The sequence below is a fragment of the Balaenoptera ricei genome, chromosome 14 (genome assembly GCF_028023285.1).
Source record: "Balaenoptera ricei isolate mBalRic1 chromosome 14, mBalRic1.hap2, whole genome shotgun sequence".
NCBI classification, from domain to species: domain Eukaryota; kingdom Metazoa; phylum Chordata; class Mammalia; order Artiodactyla; family Balaenopteridae; genus Balaenoptera; species Balaenoptera ricei.
In genome coordinates this window covers 20601043-20624331 of record NC_082652.1, presented here as the reverse complement: position 1 = coordinate 20624331, position 23289 = coordinate 20601043, and the positions used below count along the sequence as shown (strand labels likewise).

General features: G+C 42.0%; 1 protein-coding gene across 5 annotated transcripts in view; it reads right to left on the bottom strand.

The window, feature by feature from the left end:
- Positions 1-22073, bottom strand: part of EIF4ENIF1 (eukaryotic translation initiation factor 4E nuclear import factor 1) — a 41390-nt gene extending 19317 nt beyond the window's left edge. For 2 of the 5 annotated variants that reach the window (XM_059895249.1, XM_059895250.1), the window contains exons 1-6: positions 21516-21649; positions 20740-20859; positions 8709-8782; positions 6768-6895; positions 3704-3990; positions 3250-3448 (exon numbers count right to left, since the gene is read on the bottom strand). In XM_059895249.1, coding sequence (XP_059751232.1) covers positions 3250-3448; positions 3704-3990; positions 6768-6895; positions 8709-8782; positions 20740-20859; positions 21516-21602 — 895 coding nt within the window. In that variant the 5' untranslated portion in view covers positions 21603-21649. Of the gene's footprint in view, positions 1-3249; positions 3449-3703; positions 3991-6767; positions 6896-8708; positions 8783-20739; positions 20860-21358; positions 21378-21515; positions 21650-21817; positions 21924-21999 lie in introns of those variants that run through there. The other 3 variants (XM_059895253.1, XM_059895251.1, XM_059895252.1) reach the window with 3 other exon arrangements.
- Positions 22074-23289: the final 1216 nt, after the last annotated feature.

Genomic DNA, 23289 nt, shown 5'->3' with positions numbered 1-23289 from the left:
AGGACAATTTTTGAGCCTCTCTTGCTGCTTAAAAATGGAATGAAATTAATTTGGCTCTGCTTTCACCCATGCATCTGCATCACCACTTTAAGTCAGGGTTCAGCAACCTAAGGTATTTATGTGAAACCTAGTCCAAGGGCAAGTTTCATTTGCCTACTGATTGTAGTTCATCCTTCAAGGCAAAGCTCAAATGTCACCTCCACTAGGAAGTCTGCACTGCCTACCCATTTTTACCCTACCAAAAAATTAATCACCGCCTTCTCTATAATGTTTGTGTTATCTCTCACAGTACTTATCACACTATATTATAGGAACAGTCTGGTGAGACTGAGCTTTCTGAGGCAGGAAAGCTGCTCTCATCAGCTTTGTCTTACTCTGCAGTGCCTGGTTCATTTAAAACTGAGTTATGTCTGGTTGTTAGGATGGGAAGATAAGGTCTAAGAGAAGCTACCAAGTTTCCATTTAAGGAAGCTAACATCTTAGTTTTAGCCAGAGGATGGGCAAAAGGAAAAATCCTTCAGATACAAACAGACTTTTTTTTCCTTTTAAAATAAGTGCACTGAGATACTGGAAAATCAACTTTTTAATTTGAAGAACAGAACTCCTAAAGCCCCTTCCTGCAAAAGCACCGATGTAAAAGCTGCCTATAGTTTCAAGATCACAGCAGACGTGAAGTCCTCCTAGGAAAAAAAAAGTGCCAAAGCCTGGACCCATCCCTTCTCAAAAGGCCCCAACAGGACTGCAGTCTCATTATTCATCCAGGATATTCTAGACCAAGAGAGGCTAAATGCTATCATCTGCTTTCATTCCAATAACACTTCAAAAGGCTAGACAGCAAGGCAGGGGACAACAACTGAAAGGTTAAGTGGCTTGCTTACCCAAGGTCTCAATACTAGCAGGTGGCAGAAATTTCAACCCTAGGTGGGCCAGCAGTGCTCTTCTATGCTGTGCTGTGTAAGGCAGCACTGCCCCTCCACAGAGGTGCCTGCCGCCTCAGAACCCTGGGCCTTCTGAGGGCCTAAGGCAACTGGCGAGATGGACGTTTATGAGCCATGGACAAGGCAACGGGCAGCCTCTCCAGTGGGTCAGCACACACTTACTGCCAACCAGCAGAGGTAAACGATGTTCCTTAAAGACTGACATTTAACTAAAACGACTACTTTGGTGGAGGTATTTTCCTCATTTTACAGACAAAGAAACCGAGCCCTAGAAAAGGTAAACAACTTAATAGCCTAATCAATGCCAAGTTTGTGTCCTTTTCCACTAGAGCAGTGCTTCTCTCTAACTCATTTAACCCACCAGAACCTGTCTACCTACTTTAGGATGAGAGCCAGAAGACAGAGTCTGTACTTAGTTCATACTCTTACAAAAAAAACTTTAGTATTTCTCCTATTCTCTTTTATTTTGTGTTGAGATGAGAACATCTCTTAACAGAGATGCAAGCAGCAAAAGTGCCCCATGTGTAATTTTATGCCAGCTTGAGAGCAAACGGGGCCTGACAACTGAGAATGGGTAGGAACATGCATTAGCAGACAGACAAACACAACTGGCCATTTATTATGATAGTCTCAAAAGCCAGGGACCCAGGAAAGATAACTAAGGGCAAGTGTTACCACATTTCAGAATGAACATATACTTTTCTTTTCTTTCTTTTTTTTTTTTTTTTTTTGGCTGCACTGCACAGCATACAGGATCTTAGTTCCCCGACTAGTGATAGAACCCATGCCCCGTGGAGTCTTAACCACTGGACTTCTAGGGAAGTCCAGAATGAACATATACTTTTCATTAGAGAGAATACAAATTAAAATTTTCTATCAGTGGAGGGTTTTAACCATTTCCTCCTTCTACATAATTGTTTTTTCTGTTTATAAGTGAAATACATATTCAGATTGTTTCATTCATCACCATATGTACAATACCTAGCACTGGGCCCTGTAGAGTAGGTGCTCAACACACACTTGTATTAAAATCATGCAGGCAAGGAACACATTTGTCTTGTCCATGGCTATACTCCCAGCACTATTACATGCCTGCAGAGAACTCTACATACCAAGTTCAATGGAAAGCTGGAACACAGACATAAATGGACTCAAAGGCACTCATCATCCCTCCCCGTCCTTTCGTTCTTGCAGCCAAGATGCAACTAGAGTACCTGTTTATCTTAAACACAGTAGCTAGGGCAACTAACCAATGGGGTGAGAGAGCCCGGACCTCTGGATTCTATTGATACTTGAGGTGCCGCCATTAAACCCACGGGACAGGGTCTTGGTTGTCACCTCTTTCCAGTCCTGTCTCTTTGCATCTGTAAGGTGAGGAGGTGACACTACTGATATATTTTGCTACTTTTGGCTCCTCCCGTGTTGATACAAGAATGGTTGAAATTCAGATTTCATCTCAGTTAAGAAAAAGATGGGCTTTTTCTCATCAGAAGCCTGATCTTTACCATGAGGTGAAAAGACCACACTTGCTGGTGCTGCTTTAATCTGAGCATGAGACAAAGGCATCTCTCAAAGGCAATTTAACAGCAAAGTCTCCCAAGTTACCCACCTGCCTCTTCTCTGCTTCCTCCCAAGACCACCAGCCTGGTCACTGCTCTGAACACGACTAGTGGGCCCCCACCCTTCACCAGGTACCCCTCGCACATTAGCTCTGGCTTCTTCGGTTTAGCAAGGAGGATACCTGAGAAAAGTGAGTTTGGGAGAAGCCAAGTGACAACACTATGAACCCTAACACCATGGTGAAGGAGGTGGGCTCTGAAGCACAGCATCCTGTTCAACTCCCAATTTCCCTACTCACTTCTTCAGTGTCCACAGACAAGTCACACAAGCCGCCTGCATCTCCATTTGCTCATCTGTAAGATGGGCGCAATAATATCTGCTTCACAGGGTTGTTAGAAGTAGGATTACATAGACAAAACGCTTACCACGTGTCCAGCACATACATGCTCAATAAATGAGACCCCTCATTATTTCTATCACATGCTCTTACCTCTGGGGAACACTTTCGTGTACACAGTGCTCTTACTGGGTAATGGGAGACTTTTCTGTTTAGCACTGCAGGCAGGACAAATTGAGGAGACAGTACAATCTACACACAGTGAACTCACAGGAAGAAGTTTCAAAATCAGGCTTCAACATTAAAAACTTGCCACTTTTAACACTGGTGCCTATTCCTAAGTGTACAATTAAGCCAATTATAAGCACATCTCATTTCAGAACAGTGAGCTTTCCTCTGAAAGTTTCTGCTGACCTTCCTTCACAGAGGCTGTCCGTCGCCTTGTTCTTTTTCTCCCTTTATGGTCTTCTTCCAGTATCTTATCATCAAAGCCAGTCAGCTCAATGGTTTCAGACTGACTTGTGGGTCCAGCTGAGAACCATTCTGGTTCTTCTTCTGTGTAGGAGTCATTTCTTCTACGCTCAAAGACACGCTTACTATCCACAAACTCCCTCTGGAAAAGTACATAATGCAAAATAAAAAACAGGATTCTAGTTACGGCATTTCTACCTCAATCAAGGACTGATGAATTAAATAACGCTCAGTAGTACAATGAAGATGCTATGCTATAGACCTGAAGCCCCTCCCCACCCCCAGCTCTCTGTTCCTCCCTCTGGCTTAACAATGGGCTATGTTCACCCAGCATTTCAAGGTAACCCGGTATAAACGAAGTGAACACACAAGGTGCCAGAGGATCTAGAAGACAAACCCTGAAACGCTTGTCCTTGTAGTCCCTCTCTCGGTCTCTGTCTCTCAAGTCTCGCAGGTCCTTATCGCTAAGACGGTGATCCTTCTCAAAGGTCCGAGCAGAGATTATCCTCCCACTGCCAATCCTTCGTCCACCAAGCAGGCGGAGCCCATCACTGTCTTTCTCCAATGGGCTTCCTGAGCGCCGGGAGCTAACAGCAGCTGTCACGTGGCAGCCCCCTCCAAAGCTTCGTCTCTGTGGGCTGAGAACAACATCTAAGTCATCTTCTTTCACACGCTCTCGAGGATCTGGAAAGATGCCGGAAAGAAAAGTTAAGCAAACCAGCAAGGGTATTCTTCCTCTCTAGGTGGTCTGTCCATGACTGGTGGCCATGGGGGTACTGGAAAAGAGTCACCACTAAAACAGCTAGAGAGTTCACATATTTAACGAAGATGAGCAAACCTTCATCTCTTCGGAGGAATAAATGTACTTTATAATCAATAATTTTCCATGATTAATCTCCATAATCCCTTTGTTTTGAATAAATCCCTTTTTTTTTTTTTTTTTTAATTTGCTGCGCAGTGCGGCATGCAGGATCTTAGTTCCCTGACCAGGGATCGAACCCGTGCCCCCTCCAGTGGAAATACGGAGTGTTAACCACTGGACTGCCAGGTAAGTCCCTTGACTAAATTCTTATCTATGTAATTATTAGCAAATGTTTTGTCAATTAATAAACTACAGTAGGTGTCAGTATTTGAAACAGTAACCACTTAAAAAGTTAAAGTATTGAACAGCTGAATATCCACATGCAAAAAAAAGACTTAAATTCATACCTACCACCATATACAAAAATTAACTCAAAATGGATCATAGATCTAAATGTAACCCCTAAAGCTATAAAACTTCTAGAAGAAAATATGGAGGAAATCTATGACACTGGGTTAGCACAGTTTTCTTAGGCATGACACCAAGAGCACAATCTATCTTAAAAAATGATAAACTGGATTTGATCAATATCTAAAACTTTTGCATTTTGAAAGTTACTGTTCAGAGAATACAAAAACAAGCCACAGACTCGGAGAACATATTTCAAAGAATATATCTGAGGGAATTCCCGTGGTTAGGGCTCTGAGCTCTCACTGCCGAGGGCACCGGTTCGAACCCTGGTTGGGGAACTAAGATCCTGCAAGCCACAAGGCGTGGCCAAAAAAAGAATATATCTCATAAAGGACCTGTATCCGATACATTAAAAAAAAAAAAAAAAAAAAAAGGACAACTGGTTTGAAGAGCCACTTCACCAAAGATGATATATGGATGGCAAATAAGTATATGAAAAGATACTCAACATTAATCATTAGGGAAATGTAAATCAAACAATAATGTGATACATGCCTATTAGACTGGCTAAAATCAAAAAGACTGACCGTTCCAAGTGCTGATGAGGATGTGAAGCAAGTAGAACTTTCACACACTGCTGGTGGAAATGTAAAATGGTATAACCACTTTGCAAAACAGCTTGGCAGTTTCTCAAAACATTAAAGATACATCTACTATAGAACCCAGCCATCCGACTCTTAAGATATTCAGCCGAGAAAAGAAAGCATGTCTATAGAGAGACTTGTACATGAATGTTCAGAGTAGTTTTGGTTAACAGTCAGAAACTTGAAACAACCCAAATGTCTATCAACAGATAAATCGATAAACTATGGCAAATTCACACAATGGAATACTACTAGGCAATAAAAGGAACGAACTTTTATATACCCCAAAACATGAATGAATCTTAAAACAACTATTTTGAGTGGAAGAAGCTACGCAAAGAATACATACTGTATAATTCCATTTATATTAAGTTCTAGGAAATGTAAACTAATCTATAGTGACAGAAAGCCGACCAGTGCTTGCCTGCAGTGCGGGGGTGGAGTGTAAGAAGGGACACATGGGGTGCTAGGGAACTTTTAGCTGTAATGGAAATGCTTATTACTTTGATTGTGGTAATGGTTTCACATTGTATTCACATGTCAAAACATCATATGGTACACTTTATGTGCCATTTATGTACCAGTCTATTGAATGCCAATTTTACCTCAATAAAGATGTAAGAAAAACATGTCACCACACACAAAAATTCTTCCTAGGAAAATCAGAAAACTAAAGATAAGTCCAAGTGAGGAACACCTCCTTTAATCCTCTCACTAGAAACATTTCCTAAAATGTTTTGGTATGCACTTTTCCAGAATTTCCATGCAGTGTCTGTTTTCTTCCAAAAATAAGACACAAAATAGACAGTTTTGTATAACTTGGTGAACATGTCTCCAACATGTTTTTACAGCTGAACACTCCTATATATGGATATACCAAAGTTTACTCAACTTCATTTCTACTGCTGGACATTTAGGTTGCTTCTAAGTTTTCATCTGTGTAGAAGGGTCTTACAGCTCAAGCTACAGTCATCACCCCATCTTCTTTGCTCAGTTCCAAGTTGGTTTTATGCGTGTTCCTCTCATCTCAAAAAGAGTTCCCTCTTGCAACAAGTTCCTTGACTAGCTTTTATACTGCCAGCTATCCATTTCACTTTTCTAGTTTAAAGGGGGAAAGGTATGGAAGATCAAACTTTACTCCAGTCGCAAACCACATCGAAACCCAGTATTCAGATCATACTCTATCGTGAATTAAGAATTGCCAGAACTAACTTATACCTGAGGAAAAGTCTCACCTGAGACTGGGCATAACCAGCTCTCCAGCGCAGCTTTAGGGTCCCCACATCTAACTCAGTTATCCACTTCAATGAAAGACCTGGTACTTTTAATTCAAAAGCACATAGCCTAATACAGTCTACTCACCACTGCTACATAGGAAGGCTATGATTTTACTCTGCTAGCTAATCAGAAATGAACTGTTTAAAATAATAAATAAAATAAAATTCAAAAAAAAAAAAAAAAAAAAAGAAATGAACTGTTAAGTCAGTTTCCTGATAATGATACTTTCTCCCAATGCATAAAACTCTCACAGCTAAGAATGAAGCCAGCAGCAAAGAGCACTGTCTACAAAATCGCTGCCCCCACTTCTCAGAGACTGTGCTCACCTACTATCCTGCGCACCAGGGAAGGCCGATCTGTATCTAACTCTTTCTTCAGACTTTCCATTGGCGAACTCCGTCCTGAAGCCGGGTAGAGGGAGGCATGCCACTTCTCAGGGTCCCAGACACCATCACTGCAAGTCAAAGGGCACCTACAGTTAGCACTTACACCACGAATAACACATGTAGTCTAATTTCTACTACTTCAGGTGACAGGTTATGGAAATCCCTTTTCAATATAAAACTTCATGGTTGCCATCAGAATGGTTCTCTCAAGATGAAAACAAAAACTAATAAATTCAGCAATACATTATTGTTGTTCACATAATAGCAATAGTCACTTGAAAAGCAGTGGTTTGTGCATAAATGAAACATCCAGACCACAAACCTTGGGGTGCATATGGATTATAGTACCTATGCCTGTCCTATACAAAGAAATGCTCCATAAATATTGATTACTCAGTTTACTGAAGATTAGTACAGGGAGGAGAAAGCCCCTTAATCCTCTTATTGGAAGCAGCTCCTGGAATGCTTAGTGTATATTTTCCAGAATTTCTATGTACAGTCTCAGTTTTTCCCACAAGTAGGACAGACAGCTCTTTAAGAGCCTAAAGTCTGTAGTCTGGGTTTGACTTTGTTACTCCCACGCTAATGATGGGGTGGCAGGTGGTGCAGTGTGCAGAGGAGAAGCTTTGGAGCCCAACGATCTGGTACCTAACTCTAGCTCTGCTAGGATGAGAAACTCTTTCCTCCATCTCTCTTATTTTCATTATTATTATTAGGCACAATGTCTCCACTTCAGAATCAAAGGGAATATGTGCCCATGATAACTATTTTATGCCAAGAAGAAACAGCTGTAACAAGAAAATTGAATTTGAGGCATAAAAAACCTTTACAGCTTTAATGAAGAAAAAACGAAACAAAAACAAAGAAAACCCCCAGCTAATCTGAGACTTAGCAAAAACTCCTAACTAATTAGAATCGCCATTATTCAAGTATCACCCTCACCAGGGGAAAGTGGTGAGGAATCCAGATTCAGCAACCTTCTGAACTGTCCATGTACAAAATTTAAAAAAGCATGTGCTATTCTACCAAAAAATTAAACACTATATATATGAAAAAAATGTGGGCCAATATGAACCATCTACCTTGATATTTAAGAAGTGACCTTAAAGTCTTAAGATAACCATAAGAAGTGCAATGTAGGGTTATTCTAAGAGACTTTCAGACCATTTTTAGCTATAGCCTTCTCAAACCAAAGCTTTCTACCTTATGAAAGAGCCCAAGATGCAAAAGGGCTAATGTGGGGACTTCCCTGGCAGCCAAGTGGTTAAGACTCTGTGCTTCCACTGCAGGGGGCTCGGGTTCCATCCATTGTCAGGGAACTAAGATGCTGCATGCCGTACAGTGTGGCAAAAACAAAACAAAACAAACCACCCCCAAAAATCTGAATGGTTGAATGGTTCTCTTGTTTGGGGATGAGGGGTGGGGGACTGATAAAAGGCCCAGAGTCCTCCTGATCGTCCTGCCCCAGGCAGGCCCTTGAAGGACCCTCAAAGCACAGTGCAAAAAACCACTGGTAGAGAGAAAAGACTCTGGTCAGGACTCCTGTGTTCAAGTCTTAATTCTGCTTTCTGACAATGTGCCTTTGACCAATGTGTCATTTTCTAGTTTTAGTTTCATCACCAGTTAGTTGAAAGAGAATTGGTTCAGTTGTCCTTAGAGTTCCTTGCAGCTTAAATCTCTGAATTTCAGCTAATTAATAACAAAGCTGATGAAGACAGTGCAGTGAGATGCTATTTAGTCATGTTCATAGCTTACGTGCAATTTATTTGTGTGGAAGCCCAATGTCATTACCACTGAAATCTCCCCACTCGTAATTCCAGCCAAACAATACAACTCCATTTATTAAGTTTGGTGTAACAAGAAGTTGACCCCCCCAGATACCTGTCGTATTTCTCAGAGAGGCACGAAGGCCTTTGTTTGGAATGAGGGCGTTCTTTAATATCCAAGAGCTCCTCCTAGAAAGAGAAATCATACGGTGATTTTGAACAATATTTCTTGGGCCACATATTTTCAACTTATTTTTGTTATCAGTAACTGACTGTCTACCTTAAGCAGTTCATACAGTTCTTATTTATTTACACCCTGACTTATTCCAGAAAGGACCAGAGTCAGCTCAAGGTTCTCACCAGAAGCTCAAGCAGAACTGGCAAATAACGTAAGTGATCAGTTTATTGCTAAAATACACTCTCTCATAAACTTCTGTCCAATAATATACCCCACAACACTGAACGCTGATCAAGGCATGGTAGCTTCAGGCTTACATAAAACCTTCAGCTATTCTGACTGGTCTTAAATGCATTAGATGCCAACTTACAAGGGGATAGTTTTTGGGTTTTTTTTTAATGTACATGGTCCTTTACCCCTAAATACTTCAGTGCCTGTTTCCTAAAAATGAGCATATTCTTTCACAGCCTTTTTTTTGTGGCTCCATGAGAGAATTAAGCCCTATAGAAAATAATTTGAATGACTATTTTTCCATTCTCCCAAGGATTATACTTGGCCAGTATCATTTTAGATGCACAGGAGAGAAGAGAATCTATTACATACAATGGATGTCTTAGGGCATAAGGGCTCACTTCTGCAGAACCTGGTTGAGAAGTGCTGTCAGTTTTATACAACCAGTTATCAATAACACTTTATCCCTCTGGATTCCAATTTTGTCAAATGACCCAATAATGTCCTTTGTATTACCTTTTATTAGAATCTAACACAGGATCCAGTATAGAACCAGATATTGGTTGTCATGTCTCTTTGGTCTCTAATCTGGAACATTTCTACAACTTCTTTTGTCTTTTATGACATTAGCATTTCTAAAGAATAAAGCCTACTTTTTTTTTTTTTTTTTTTTTAAAGAGAACATTATTCATTTTAGGTTTGTCTAATGTTTCTTCATGATTAGATTGAGGCTAAGCATCTCTGGAGCAGAATACTAACCTAAGAGATGTCCACCTCAGAGCATCACCTCTGGATGCTTATGTCACCCATCTGCCCCTCATCAGTGATGTTAACTTGATGTAAACCACCTGGTCAAGGTATTCTCCGGTTTTACTCTTTAGTTACTACATTCCCACTTGCAATCAGTATGCAATCTGTGGGGCAGACACTTTAAAATCATCCAAATATACTGGCCTTCATCAAAATTTCCCCCTAAATTTAGCATCTACTGGTGATTCTGAGCCAAACCAATCTTGATTTTTCAACTGTGGGCCTCCCTCCATAATTACCAGTCAGGCACTTGGCATTCCACTGTAAATACAAACCCTCCCTTCTCCCCCTTTTATTTACCTATTTATTATTGACATGGGCTCACAGATTCCCAGCTTTTCCAATGGTCTATAATTCATTAATGTCCTTAATTATTTTGGTGCTCAAATTGAGAGTTTCTTCAAGCTGGCTCCTGCATCCTTTAGACATGCCCCATCATTTTTTAAAAGCACTTTCTTACTTTCTATCTTATGTTGTACCCATCCTGTCCTAACCCCAGAGTCAGCCATTTCTTGAGAAATCCAAGTTCCTTTAAGTGGGGAATAGTATAATAAATCAAGATTTGGGAACTGGGTATCCTCATTTGCTTCTAGGCCCTCTCAGCAGAACTAGGAAATATGTGCGGTTATATATGCACACGTGTGCACACACACACCTGCTCATACACATGCATATACACAAAACCATTGCCTCCTTTTTATATAAACATTTTCATAGTAAAGTTAAAAACAGCAATTCCCAAACTCTCAGTACCAGTAAAATGCTACAACTGCCTTGCAAAAAAGCCTATACCACTGTGCTGTGGCCTCTCCAACACCCCCGTCACAGGCCTCACAACAGAATGCTTGCTGCTTCTCTGATCACTGCTTCCCATATCTTGGCGTAAATATGGAGGGATAGAGTTACTCTCTCAGCTTACAGGAATCACAGCATATAAGCATGCCATGAAATTACTCAGTATCTTCAGATACCTGAGGCACCTAAATGTTTTCTCCATTAGGTGAGAAATAGCAAAATGCCCTAGAACAAGATGACATTTTAGTTTTAAAACCAGAATATCAATTATTTACATTTATTTAGGATTCATTTATGAATTATGTCTTATTAATTGGGTAGAAATACCTAGAAAAATTTGGAAGTCTGAGATAAACAGAATTCCAAATATAAGAAAATGTCTAAAGGCTACTCAAAATTCTGAAAAAGCTGTCAAAGTACTGACATACCACCTGCAAATTGCCAGTAGAGACTGAGTCCAGTGAAATCTGCATGGTGAACACAGTGTCAGAAGGGCAGGAGTGACACAAATTTGGTGGTGAGGGCTGGGTAAGATGGACCAATAGTAGTTATGATGATTGCAGATGCAACAATACAGAAATCCTAAGAACAGTAGGGCTTAAAACATTTTCCAGTAAAAACAGGAAGGACCTTGCAATATAGGAAATACTTATAGACTACAGGAAAAAACACTGCAAAGCAATCTTCTGCTATTAGAAGCAACCCAAAGATTATTACATATCCCCTCGCTCCACCACCCTCAAATCTGAATATTAAACTAAGAACCCTAGTATACTATTAAACCAATGGCAATATATTTCATACTTAAATATGTATGCTCTCAATATACAAAAAGTTTCTAAACAATGAGGCTCTGTTTGAAACTTTTAACTCCAGATGATAATAGGGAGCCCAAGTGATAGGTGTTCTCTATTATTACTACAGCTGTTTGCTGAAACGCTAATGATTTTATCTATTTATTTAGGAGTCAACTTGCAAAGATTAAAATTTTAACACAGCCGCAAAACATGTAGATGGACCAAAATGTTCTATTTGCGGGGATCAAAAAATATTTGAACAAAGGTAAAAAAAAGCCTTACAAAAAAGGGAAATGAGGAGGCTAAGGAGAGATGACAACTAAATGTAATATGGTCTCCTGGATGGAATCCTGGAACAAAAAAAGGACATTAACTAAGGAAATGTGAATAAAGTATGGACTTTAATCACAATGTATCAACATTGTTAATTGTAATAACTGTACCATACCAACATAAGATATGTTCCCAGTTTTTCTGTAAATCTAAAACTGCTCAAAAAAATAAAGTTTAGCCCTGTCTCATACCATATACAAAAAGAAACTCAAAATGTATCAAAGACTTAAACATATGAACTATGACTATAAAACTCTTAGAAGACATAGGTATAAATCTTCATGCCCTTGGATTAAGCAATGTTATTTAGCTATGACAACAAAAGCCTAAGCAACCAAAGAAAAAAGATAAATTTGACTTCAAATTTAGAAATGTTTTTGCTTCATATGACACTATAAAGAAAGTGAAATGACAACCCACAAGGCAGAAAAAAATATTTACAAATCATGTATCTGATAAGAGTCTAGAATATAGAGAGAACACATACAACTCAACAACAAAAAGACAATAACCCAATTTAAAAAACAGGTAAAAGATCAATAGATTTTTCTCCAAAGATACACAAATGGCCAACAAACACATGAAAGATGTTCAACATCATTAGTCATCAGGCAAATGCAAGTCAAAACCACAGCGAGATACCATGTAATGTCTGCTAGGACGGCTATTTTAAAAAAAAAGGGAAAATAAGTATTGACAAGGATGTAGAGAAACTGGAATCTTCTAACATTGCTGATGGGAATGGAAAATGGTGCGGCTGCTGTGGAAAATGGTGGCAGTTCCTCAAAAACTTAAACACAGTTACCACATGATCCAGCAATCCCACTCCTAGGTATAAACCAAAGAAAAATGAAAAATTATGTTCACACAAAAACCTTGTACACAAATGCTCACAGCATTATTCACAACAGCCAAAAAGTTTAAACAACCTATGTGTCCATCAAATGATAAATGGTTAAACAAAATGTGATAAACCTATACAATGGAATATTTAGCAACAAAACAGAATAAAGTACTCATACATGGTACAACATGAACCTTGAAAACACTATGTTAAGTGAAAGAAGTCAGACACAAGAGGCCACATACTGTATGACTCTCTTTATATGCAACGTTCAAAATGGGTAAATCCATTGAGTCAGAAAGTAGGTTAATGGTTGCCAGGGCCTGGGGGAAGGGAATAAGGTGATTGTTAATGGGTAGAGTTTGTTTGCCAAGATGAAAATATTCTGGATTAGATAGTAGTGATGGTTGTACAACTTTGTGAATTTACTAAAAACCACTAAATGGTACACTTTAGAAGGGGTGAATTTTATGTATGTGAATTCTATCTCAAAAAAAAAAATTTTAAGTAAATTAAACTAAGAGGTTTAGTTACCAGAGGTTAATGTTTTGTTTAATTTCTCTTGTTACAGACTTACTGCTCTAATAACAGATTTATAAATGCCAACTACTCTTGGATACAAAAGAGTAGCTCAGGTTGGTAAAAATGTTTTAATTTTCCCTCCCATATTATTCCAGTTTTATTTGTTGACTTTATACGCTTGGCATATTCTAGTTGTGAATGCTCAATGTACAAACTTGGCAGGCCTGTAAGAGCACAAAGTGGAGCAGTGGGCGAGTTGCACACAGGCATCAACCATGCCAGCAGCACCGACTGTGCCACGGTATGCCTCTGACCAAATGCAATGTCCAAAACACAGCCCACTTGTCTACAGAGGATGAAGAGCAATTTTCTTTATTAGTAGGCTGAGAACTGGGGAAACAAAACAATTCTTGGATTGAATAGCTCCTAGGAATAACTTTAAACATCTAGGTCAAACTACAGGTACTGTTCTTGAGAGCAGGGCTTCTTAAACCAGTTTCATGGAATCAAGGAAACCATACACAAAACGCATTTGTGCAATTTCTGCAATGAGTGTTCATCTCCAATGGTTATCCAAAGACCTCCAATGGACCCCACAGAGGTTAAAAAGTAGTGCCTTAAACCAATCACGTTTCTCAAAATGTGGCCCAAGGTCCACCCCAACATTTAGGGAAAAATGAGATCCTCCTCATTGGGTTTAGAGAACTAAACCTGTTACCTTCAGCAATGTCTTAAGTTGCTTAAGATGGTATCCCAGCCTGAGAGGATCCCCCAGTTAAGTGGGGAGGAGAGAAACCATAAGCTAAGTCAACACAAAGTTTGCTCTTTCATAACTGTCCACAGAACACTTCCTGTGTGCCATGCTTAGTGGCTAGCACAGGCAGATGGCTGTGGTCCCTGGCCCCACTGCTCTCCAATCTCTCAAAAGAAGTCTTCTTGAACTTGCCATCTCAAGAGTCCCTAACAGCAACTATTCCTGGAAAGGAATCCCTTTGGGATATTTTCAAAGAAAACCTTCAAGTTTGGCTAAAGGCAAAATACTTCAAAGTGCCCATTTTGAACTGGGAGTGCTCCTTCCCTATGAGTATTTCAGGAGGGAATGTGAGATTACCCTTTTGTAGAGTCCTGACAATCCACAGAAACTTACATCATGAACAAGTTTGCTAAAATTATCATCTGGACAAGAGAAGAGTTATCAACAGAGACCTTAATTTTTGCATAGGTTACTAAAACCTGACCAGGCAAGAACAAGCTGCTAATTGGCTAAGAGTCCCACACCAAAGGAAGTATAAACACATTTTCTTAGTTTTAGCAGCCTTCCTTAAAGAAAATGTGTCAAGCCTTCCCAAACAGTCTATTTGGGAATTACTAATATGGACACCCACTTTCAGTGATCAGAATTAAAACAGAAAGCAAATGATGTGAGTATAAGCCCAAAGCAACAGTGGTTAAATCCTTATACAGTTTCTTTCTGCAGAAATCCCCTGCAGAAGCAGCTATGCATTCTGATGACAATCTGACGTTATAGAATTTCACACAAGTCACTTATATAAGGAGATGAAAGGGGAAATGTTCTTTACCTCCGTGAGCTGAATTCAATTCACAGAGTAAAAAGCCCAATTTTTTATGATTACCGTGGATATTTTTATTTTACTGTTAGTGGTCTGAGCACCCTAGAAGTGCCCCAGTATCTCACCTATGTGTGCCTGGCTCTTCCTAAAGAAGGCAGATGTCCCTGAAGCAGTGCTTGGGTTGGGTACCCCTTTGACCTCCTCTTCCAGACCCCACCCTCCACACACCCACTAACATTGGGCTTGGCCCATCAGGCTCTCAGATGGTTGCTGACCGACCTGATATTTCAATCCATGAGTCACATGACTTTTCTGAAAGGCTCAGAAAGCTTTTAAAAATAGATCACAATGGGGTAATGGCATTCATAGATGACAGCCAGGGCAATGGTGAACGAATGACACAGGGGGTGCATGAGATACCTTCCACCATCCCCCATTCATGAGGTTTGTTGCCAAAGTGGCACCATTTAGAACAGTTCTTACAGGCAGGTCAGGATGCAAACTGGATCCTGCAGAGCTGATAAGCAGGACTCAGCACGTGGATTCACCCAAGCCTCTAATGGTGGCTGATTTGATGCAAAGACTTTCTTCTATTGAAAGGATTTATGTGAAGCTAAGAAAATGGGAATATTAAAAAAAAAAAAAAAAGGAAACCCTGCTTTTTCTGTTGATCTGGCCAACATAATAAAAATAAACCTTGGCTTTTAAATGCGTTCACACAACCGATAAAAGCAATGTAAAACATGAAGCAAGCAGGTAAATAAGTACCAGAAGGAAACTTATGAAAATCATTTTTAGGGTGGTAGCATTACATCTTCATAGTGCTTTCTGGTTTCATATTAAAATGGAGATGGGGACTTCCCTGGTGGCGCAGTGGTTGAGAGTCTGCCTGTTAATGCAGGGGACACGGGTTCGAGCCCTGGTCTGGGAAGATCCCACATGCCACGGAGCAATGAAGCCCGTGAGCCACAACTACTGAGCCTGCGCGTCTGGAGCCTGTGCTCCGCAACAAGAGAGGCCGCGATGGTGAGAGGCCCGCGCACCGCGATGAGGAGTGGCCCCCACTTGCCACAACTGGAGAAAGCCCTCGCACAGAAACGAAGACCCAACACAGCCAAAAATAAAAATTAATTAATTTAAAAAAAAAAAAGGTCTTACTTTAAAAAAAAAAAAAAAATGGAGATGGTTACTGTGACATTTAGAAAATAAGCACCTTGATCTAAAGTTGGTATCTAAAGAAGCTATCTTTCAGTATCTCCCCCTACCTTTATTACATCATAAGCAGTTTTTAACACTTACTGTGTGCCAGCCACTTTTCTAAGCACCTGATATTCATTTTCTCATTTATTCCCCATAAAAATCCTATGGGTTACATACTATTCTATCTGCATTTTACAGAGGAAAAAGATGAGAGTCAGAGAAGTTGAGAATATGACTGAAGGCAACACAGGTTAAGTAGGTGGAAGAGTGTGGGATCCCAAACCAGGCAGTGGGGCTCAGTGGCCCCTTATCCTCTCCTCTCCAGTGATTCTCTTGAGAGGACAGGGGAAGGTGCCCAATCCTTCCCAGCAGCTTTGTCACTCAGTGTTGGGTTTGTCCCAGTCCAGTGGGACCGCTGGGAACCCTGAACAAACTGCCACCTCCTCAGGCAGGCTTCCCCTAGGCCAGCTCCTTTTACAGCACCCATTCCTGAACCAAAGATTTAGGAAGGGGTGCTAGAACCACAGATTTCTATGTCAGACATTCCAATTGTGAAATGACTGGCTCTTTATCTAGCTAGAAGTTCCCACCATGAGGAAGGAAGAGGGGATACCCAAGGGGGCAAGGGCCCTTAATCCCAATTTTTCAAGATGACTTAAAATCAGAACAGGTAGGAAAGAGTAGTCAGAAGACAGTATCTATGGTGTTGCCAGCCAGACCTCTCTAAGAACTTCCAGTTAGGTTTCTGGAAAGCTGAAACATTAACATGGTATCATGATTTTTTGTACCATAACTCTGCCTTCCCCCATATAAACAGGCACCCCTATTTTTATACTAGCTTAGAAGTTTATAGCTAAGTGCCTCACTGAAATGCCACCTGTTAGAGCCTACTACTCAACTCAGTTTATGAGATACCCATGAAGTTATCAAACGAGATCTTTGTATAGCAAAAACTGACCATCAGACTACTGATTTCAACCTAGAATTTAAACCAAAGAGTATTCTCAAAGGATTGACTTCAAGTCTTGCAACTGATTCTCTCCAAGAAGGCTAGAAGGATTACTCAAATCAGTCCACTTCAGTTGCTTGTCTGTTTTCTTAATGATTTTAAAGCAAAGACAGGGAATTCCCTGGTGGTCCAGTGGCTAGGACTTGGTGCTTTCACTGCTGGGGCCCGGGTTCAATCCCTGGCTGGGGAACTAAGATCCTGCAAGCTGTGTGGCATGGCCAAAACAAACAAAACAAAACAAAGAAACAAAGCAAAGACACAAACATGGCTGTACCACTGTGACCAGCTGCCCATCAGCCACAAATTAGGGGGGCCTCCTTTAAAGATCCCTACAATGACAAATAAAACGGTGCCAATCTATAACTAGTCAAGGCAACGAAGAGCACACAGGTAACTCAGATAATCCAACACCTATTTTTCAGCTGGTAGATTTAACATGCATGGTTAACATTGGTCAGCATCAAGCTGAATATTCTGAGTGTCCTCCGCTTTTATTCCGTGTCCAACTGGCAGGTGACAGCATTCAGTAAGGAGTCAGTGGCAAGCTACAGGAGCAAAGGAGAAACAGCACAAAGTACATAATACTTTGTGATCTAAGAAAATCAGTCTGTTCGCTTGAAGAAAAAACATGGATCTGAATAGTGGGACAGGCCAAAGCATTTCTATTTTGTACTTCAGGCAGAAGATGGTATCACTAATAGAAGAGCAGGTACTACATCTCAACTACTGGTAAACAAGGACCACTGATGAAGGTAAGAAAAAGCTGAATGAGTCCCAAACTTTTTCCACTAATAAGCCTCACTACCTCCTGTTTTCTAAACTAATGGTTCTCAAACTTGAATCTGAGTCAGAATTCTCTGAATTACTTGTTATTCAGCCGGTGATGGCTGGCCCTAACCCTAGAGTTTGATTCAATACCTCTGAGATGGGGCCCGAGATTTTGAATTTCTAACAATTTACCAGATGATACTAAATCGTAGTTTTGAGGACCACACTTTGAGAACCGCTGTCTAAACCATTTCTAATCCATGACTTTTGATGTGAGACCCCACTCTATAACCTCCCAAAGTCCTTCAACATAATGCAATCACTTTAGAAAAATGCACATTTAAATACTACCAAAACATAGCTTTTGATCTTAGGAATCTGGCCTGGCAAAATGGACCTGAGTGGGTTTATAAATTAAGGGCTCAAGACCCTCAGGATAGCAGGTGCATATAATAAAGCTACTCATAACCATCCAAATTAATAATCACTGAGGCTTAGGAGTAGGCCTGAAAATTCCCAATGTGACCCTAACTTGAGTTCCTGAGACATTCATGGAAGCACAATGGACACCAACTGAACCCTGGGGAGTAACTATGCACCTGAGTTGCTTGACAACATCAACACGATATTTCAAGTTCTCCACAGAAGACTAAAGCCTTGCTACTCAAAGCATGGTCAGTGGACCAGCAGAATGGGCACCACCTGAGAGCTGGTTAAAAGGCCAAATTTTCAAGTCCACCCCTACCCTAACAATCAGAATTCACACTTCACCAAGGTTCATAGGTGATCCCCAGACACATTAAAGTTTGAGAAGCAAGCTGGACTAAAGGATGTCCTACCACACAGGAAACTCTGGTCTGTTACCTTGAAAAGCACTCGCCAAACATCTGAACTCCTCCACCTTCATGGGAAAAAAAACCTCGAATTCTGAACAGACTATTCACATTATCCCATAAAACAACTGAATACTACTAAATGGAGAAGGGTCAAAGCTTAAGAAACCCTCTCATCTGGCCAGTGTTTTTCTGACCCTGTAGTTAATTACAAATCCCTCAATTACAAAAGTTTTCAGAAAAGACATCACTTACAAAAATCACTGAGGACAGTTTCCTTCTACTGCTTCTAAACTTTCTAGCTTGTGAACTTGAAGCGGCAGAAACATTACTAAATGCTTTATTTATTCCAATAGTTTGATCCCAATATGTAAAAAGGAAGTACGATGGCTCAAATATTATTCCAGTTGTGAAACCAAAAAACATTTATTATAGTGTTCAGAACATAGGACTGTTTCAAACTTCCTTCAAAAGGAAAAAGGCTTAGTTTGCCTCAAATCCCACATAAAATTACCAGAGTGTTGAGAAACATATATATGAAAGCACTACCCTAATACTCCAACACTGCCTAAACATGACCCTAAAATTGCCATTAACTAAGTACTCTTGAATGAAGTGGAAAGTAAAACTATTTCTAACTAAATTGGGGAGAGAAGACCATTGAATGTAAGCTTAACTGTCAACCTAAAAATTTCTTTAAGGCACATTTATCTAAGCATGGCAGAATTCTGAGGTTGGATTGTCAAAAATGGGCAATATTGAGTTTCTCGGTCTTTACTGTAGACATATATAAGTTCTACACTAAGAAAGACTCATAATATCTTCCTAAAAATGACTTATGCATAAAGATGGATATACATTAAAGATGAAATATACATGCTACCCTCTGATGAGTGTGTGACAGTGATTCAAAAGCCTCTATGCCTGGACTCTACACGTAAAGTACCAGTCAGAACTTTTATTCAAAAACTGCTGGGAGACCTGAATTCACATGAGCTTATATCAGTAAGAGCAGTTCAAATCACTTTCCCTTCATTTAATAAGCTTTTCTCCATTCAGATTTCACCTGTCAACATTTTAGGTAATGAATTTAAGTTGTGAAATACTATACAATCACTCTCAGGTTTGAGAGAAACTATAATATATTTGGGAAGACCAAATCTGAATGAAATAGTAAAGTGCTTTCTATCAACTCACATTCTGTCATGCCAAAACAGATTGTATTAACACAGCAATTAACCAAAACTCTTTTACACCTGAAAACACTCTTTTCCTCAAGGTTTTTTTTTTATGCTAAAAATGAATATTACTCCAATAGCATCGGATAGTTTATCAAGCAGTTAAGAGTAGTAGCATCAGTACACAAACAAGGCCCGAGTTTAAAATACTAACCAATCAGTATCTTGGGAAGCCAGGGACAATAACCACGTTAGAATCCTTGATGGGGTTCACACCAGGGAAGTAATAGATATGGGCCCAACTAGGACACAACCCTTCCCGTCAACAGTCCCATGCACATTTTATGTACTCCAGCTCAACACAGTTCAGTGGACTAGGAAAGAATTCACTGCTCCGGTCAACCTCTTCAGAAATGTTCAGTAGCCCACAGGACAGTGAAACAATAGCTTCAATAAATATACAACCTTGAGGTGATTCCTCCTCCCCCACCCCCCTGAAAGAGCAGATATCTGGAGGAGTTTTAAATCACCACAATTTTTTAGCTTGAAGTCTTAACTTTTGTTGAGTCCATATGCATTTTATAACAGGAAGTAAAAAAAAAAAAAAAAAAAAAAGAATTAAAAAATCTGGTTACCCTAGGCAAGCACACCAAAGAGTATTCCTGTGGGGAGTTCGCCTCTCAAGGAAACATCAATACAGAGGACACTGATTTCTGTGAGGCATCCCAGAGCTGAAATCCTTACTCTATGGAAGGTAAGTCAATAACACACCAATTACACAGCTGTTACAGAATTTGTCTGCCAACATATACTGATCCACAAATTCACACAGGGAATATCGAGCCAATATTCCCTTCACCTGAAGGCTACTTAGAGGCAAATTCTAGTTTAAACTCTGGGTATTCACACTGCAGAAAAAAGTTCAAAGCAATGCTTTACTAAATCTAGTTAATATTTAGTTCACATAGTGAGTCAGAATGAGACTACCACTTTAAATAATACTAATGAAATTCCTACACAATGTTACTAACCTCCTCACCTATAAAGAAACACTATTTCATTAATAACAAAGCCTACTTTTGTATAGCGATGCGGGGATTTGGAGGCCGGTTGCTTCTTCAGGTCAAGGAAGGCATCTCCATTTTCTGTTTCACCCACACTTCTATCCATGGCTCCTTGGTCTACAGTTCTTTGCATCTGGAAGAAATCAGCACAAAACTGTCACCGAGAACAATAAATTTTCACAAGTCCTGACTGTTTAAGAAATGGAAATTCATATCTCTTAGACTGACTACCTTTAAAAAACCCTCACCCAACAATTACGCTATAAACCAGAACCCACTTGGAAACAGAAACACTGGTACTTAGATACCTCTTCTAGCAAAGAGCTCTAAGCATCAACAGGATAAGGAAAGCAGAAGTGCAACATGCCCAAATCAGGGTCCAGCCTTTAAGCAGTTTTAATACAAAAAGAAACCAACATTAGTCGCTGCCACCCGTGAGGGCCGTTCAGGCAATAGTGGGGAAGTTTCTCGGAGTGGGGGCAGGTAGAAGACTAGCTGGAGCTGGGGATCCGGGAAGTCGGGCAATGGTAAAGTGCCTGTCACTTGCCAATGGACGGCGCCAGCTGCCCCTTGTTACTGGAGACCAGGGACTGGGGACGGGGCCCGAGCGCCCCTCACCAGGCCAGCCGCACCTGTGGACATGTCAGGGGAGCCCCTGGCAAGGAAGGGGCGAGCGCCAGCTTCAGCTCCAAAACTCAGCTTCCCCTGGCCGAGACCCCAACCCCCGGCCTCTCGCGCAGGCCCCGGCCCAGCGGCCTCCTTCGGAGGAAGGGCGGGGACAGTACTCACGGAGGGGAGGCGGGCCGGAGAAAGCGGGGAGGCCGAATCCCCCGGCCCGGGCGCTCCGAGCTGGAGCCGATACAGGCCCGCCGCCATCCGCCCCGGCCCGGCGGCTCGGGCCCCGCCAGCCCGCCTGCTGCCAGCCGGCCGCCCCGCTGGCCTCGCGCCCCTGCCCAGCCCCCGCGCGCGCCCCGGCGCTCGCGCTCACGCCCGCGAACCCGGGCGCAGCGCACCCGCGCCCCTTCTCTTCCCGCGGGCCCAGGCACGCAGCGCCCCAAATCCCGGCGCCCCCGCCGCCACCCGGCCCTTACTCGGTGCCTCGGCCGCCGCTCCCCTGCCCGCCGCCCGCGCCGGTCCGAGGGCTGCTCCGCGCGGCCTTCGCTCTCGCCCCCCCCACCCGCTCGGATTGTCTCCCTTCAGCCGCCGTAACCGCGGCCCAACCCTCCGCCCCTCCTCCCCGGCCCCTTCCCCCTTAATAACTCCCTCCACGCACCCGGACCCCAGCGCAGCCTTCGCCGACGCGCGCCCGGATGTGAGGTGTCCGCGGCGGTGCCGGCCGGAAAAAGGAAACATCGCGGCGCGCTCCCTGGGTTCCGACCCCTGCGTACGCACGGCGGCGGGGAGGCGGAGGCCGGGAGGGGATGGCGGCAGGGGGAGGAGGCCTGGCCGGGTGCCGCGGAAGCCCTCCCAGGTGTGCGCAGGCGGTCGTCGTGGGCAGCCCCGGGGAGGACGCCCAGTTCCCACGCGCGCTTCGGGGCGGGGCGGAGCTTGAAGCCCGCGACCCCCGCCCGGCGGCTCTCCAGGGAGGGTGACCGCGGTCGGCCGCTGCATTTGCACGGTTCGCGTCGGCGGAGAACCCTGGGGCTTCTGCAGCGGGAATCTGAGTTAGGCGAACTTGAGGGCTTTGCGCCTTCCGGTTGGGGTTCGAACCTTGGCTCTTTTTTTTTACTCGTGGTGTAATCTTGGGCAAAGTTCTGACTTATGAGTTTCGGTCTTATTAAAATGGTCTCTATGTATGAGGAATAAGCGAGATTACGCGTTGCCGCATTAATAAGCAAACTTGCCACGGTTGCTTTTCAGTGAGCTACTGGCGACTGACAAATTCATTGAAATGTTCTTTCCCGCCCCATAGCCTGCACGGGAAGAAGTGCAAGTGCGTTTGGGTGAAAAGATGAAACTGCGAATGTCAGGCGGTTAGTATGTAGTGCTGAGACCGGCTGACGGCCACACAGACGCGCATATAATTTCCCTCCTCTGTGAACAAATGAGAGTAATTGCCATTCGGGGAGGAAAGGTTTGACGGAGATCACGTGTGAGCCGGTTTCTGCCCCGTGGGACCGTGGAATGATACATGGCTGTGGAGGAAAATGTAATTTTTCACGCCAAAGTATAGCGAAGTCTACATTTCTTTGAAGGGGCCTACTTTCTTTGAGCTTCACTTGTGAAATCAGCCGATTGGGCAGTGATTGAGCACTAAGTTCCCGTCCTTGAGTATTGGCAACGGACAAAACAATTATGAAAACTTTTTCGTCTGTAATGATGAATAACATGAGTTTCTCACAACTATCCTCTCTCTGCAAGCCACTGTGGAGAAGTGGAGAAGGCCTATTTTTTTGAAGCTCTTAAATCCTGGCTCTGCCACTCAGTGTGAAACCAGAGCCAGTCACTTCACTTTTTTGAACCTGTTTACTCATCTATCAAAAAGAGATAGCAGTACCTACTTTTCAGGCTTTAAAGAGATAACATTAAAACCACTGTTCTGGTTATCTTTTGCTGTGTAACA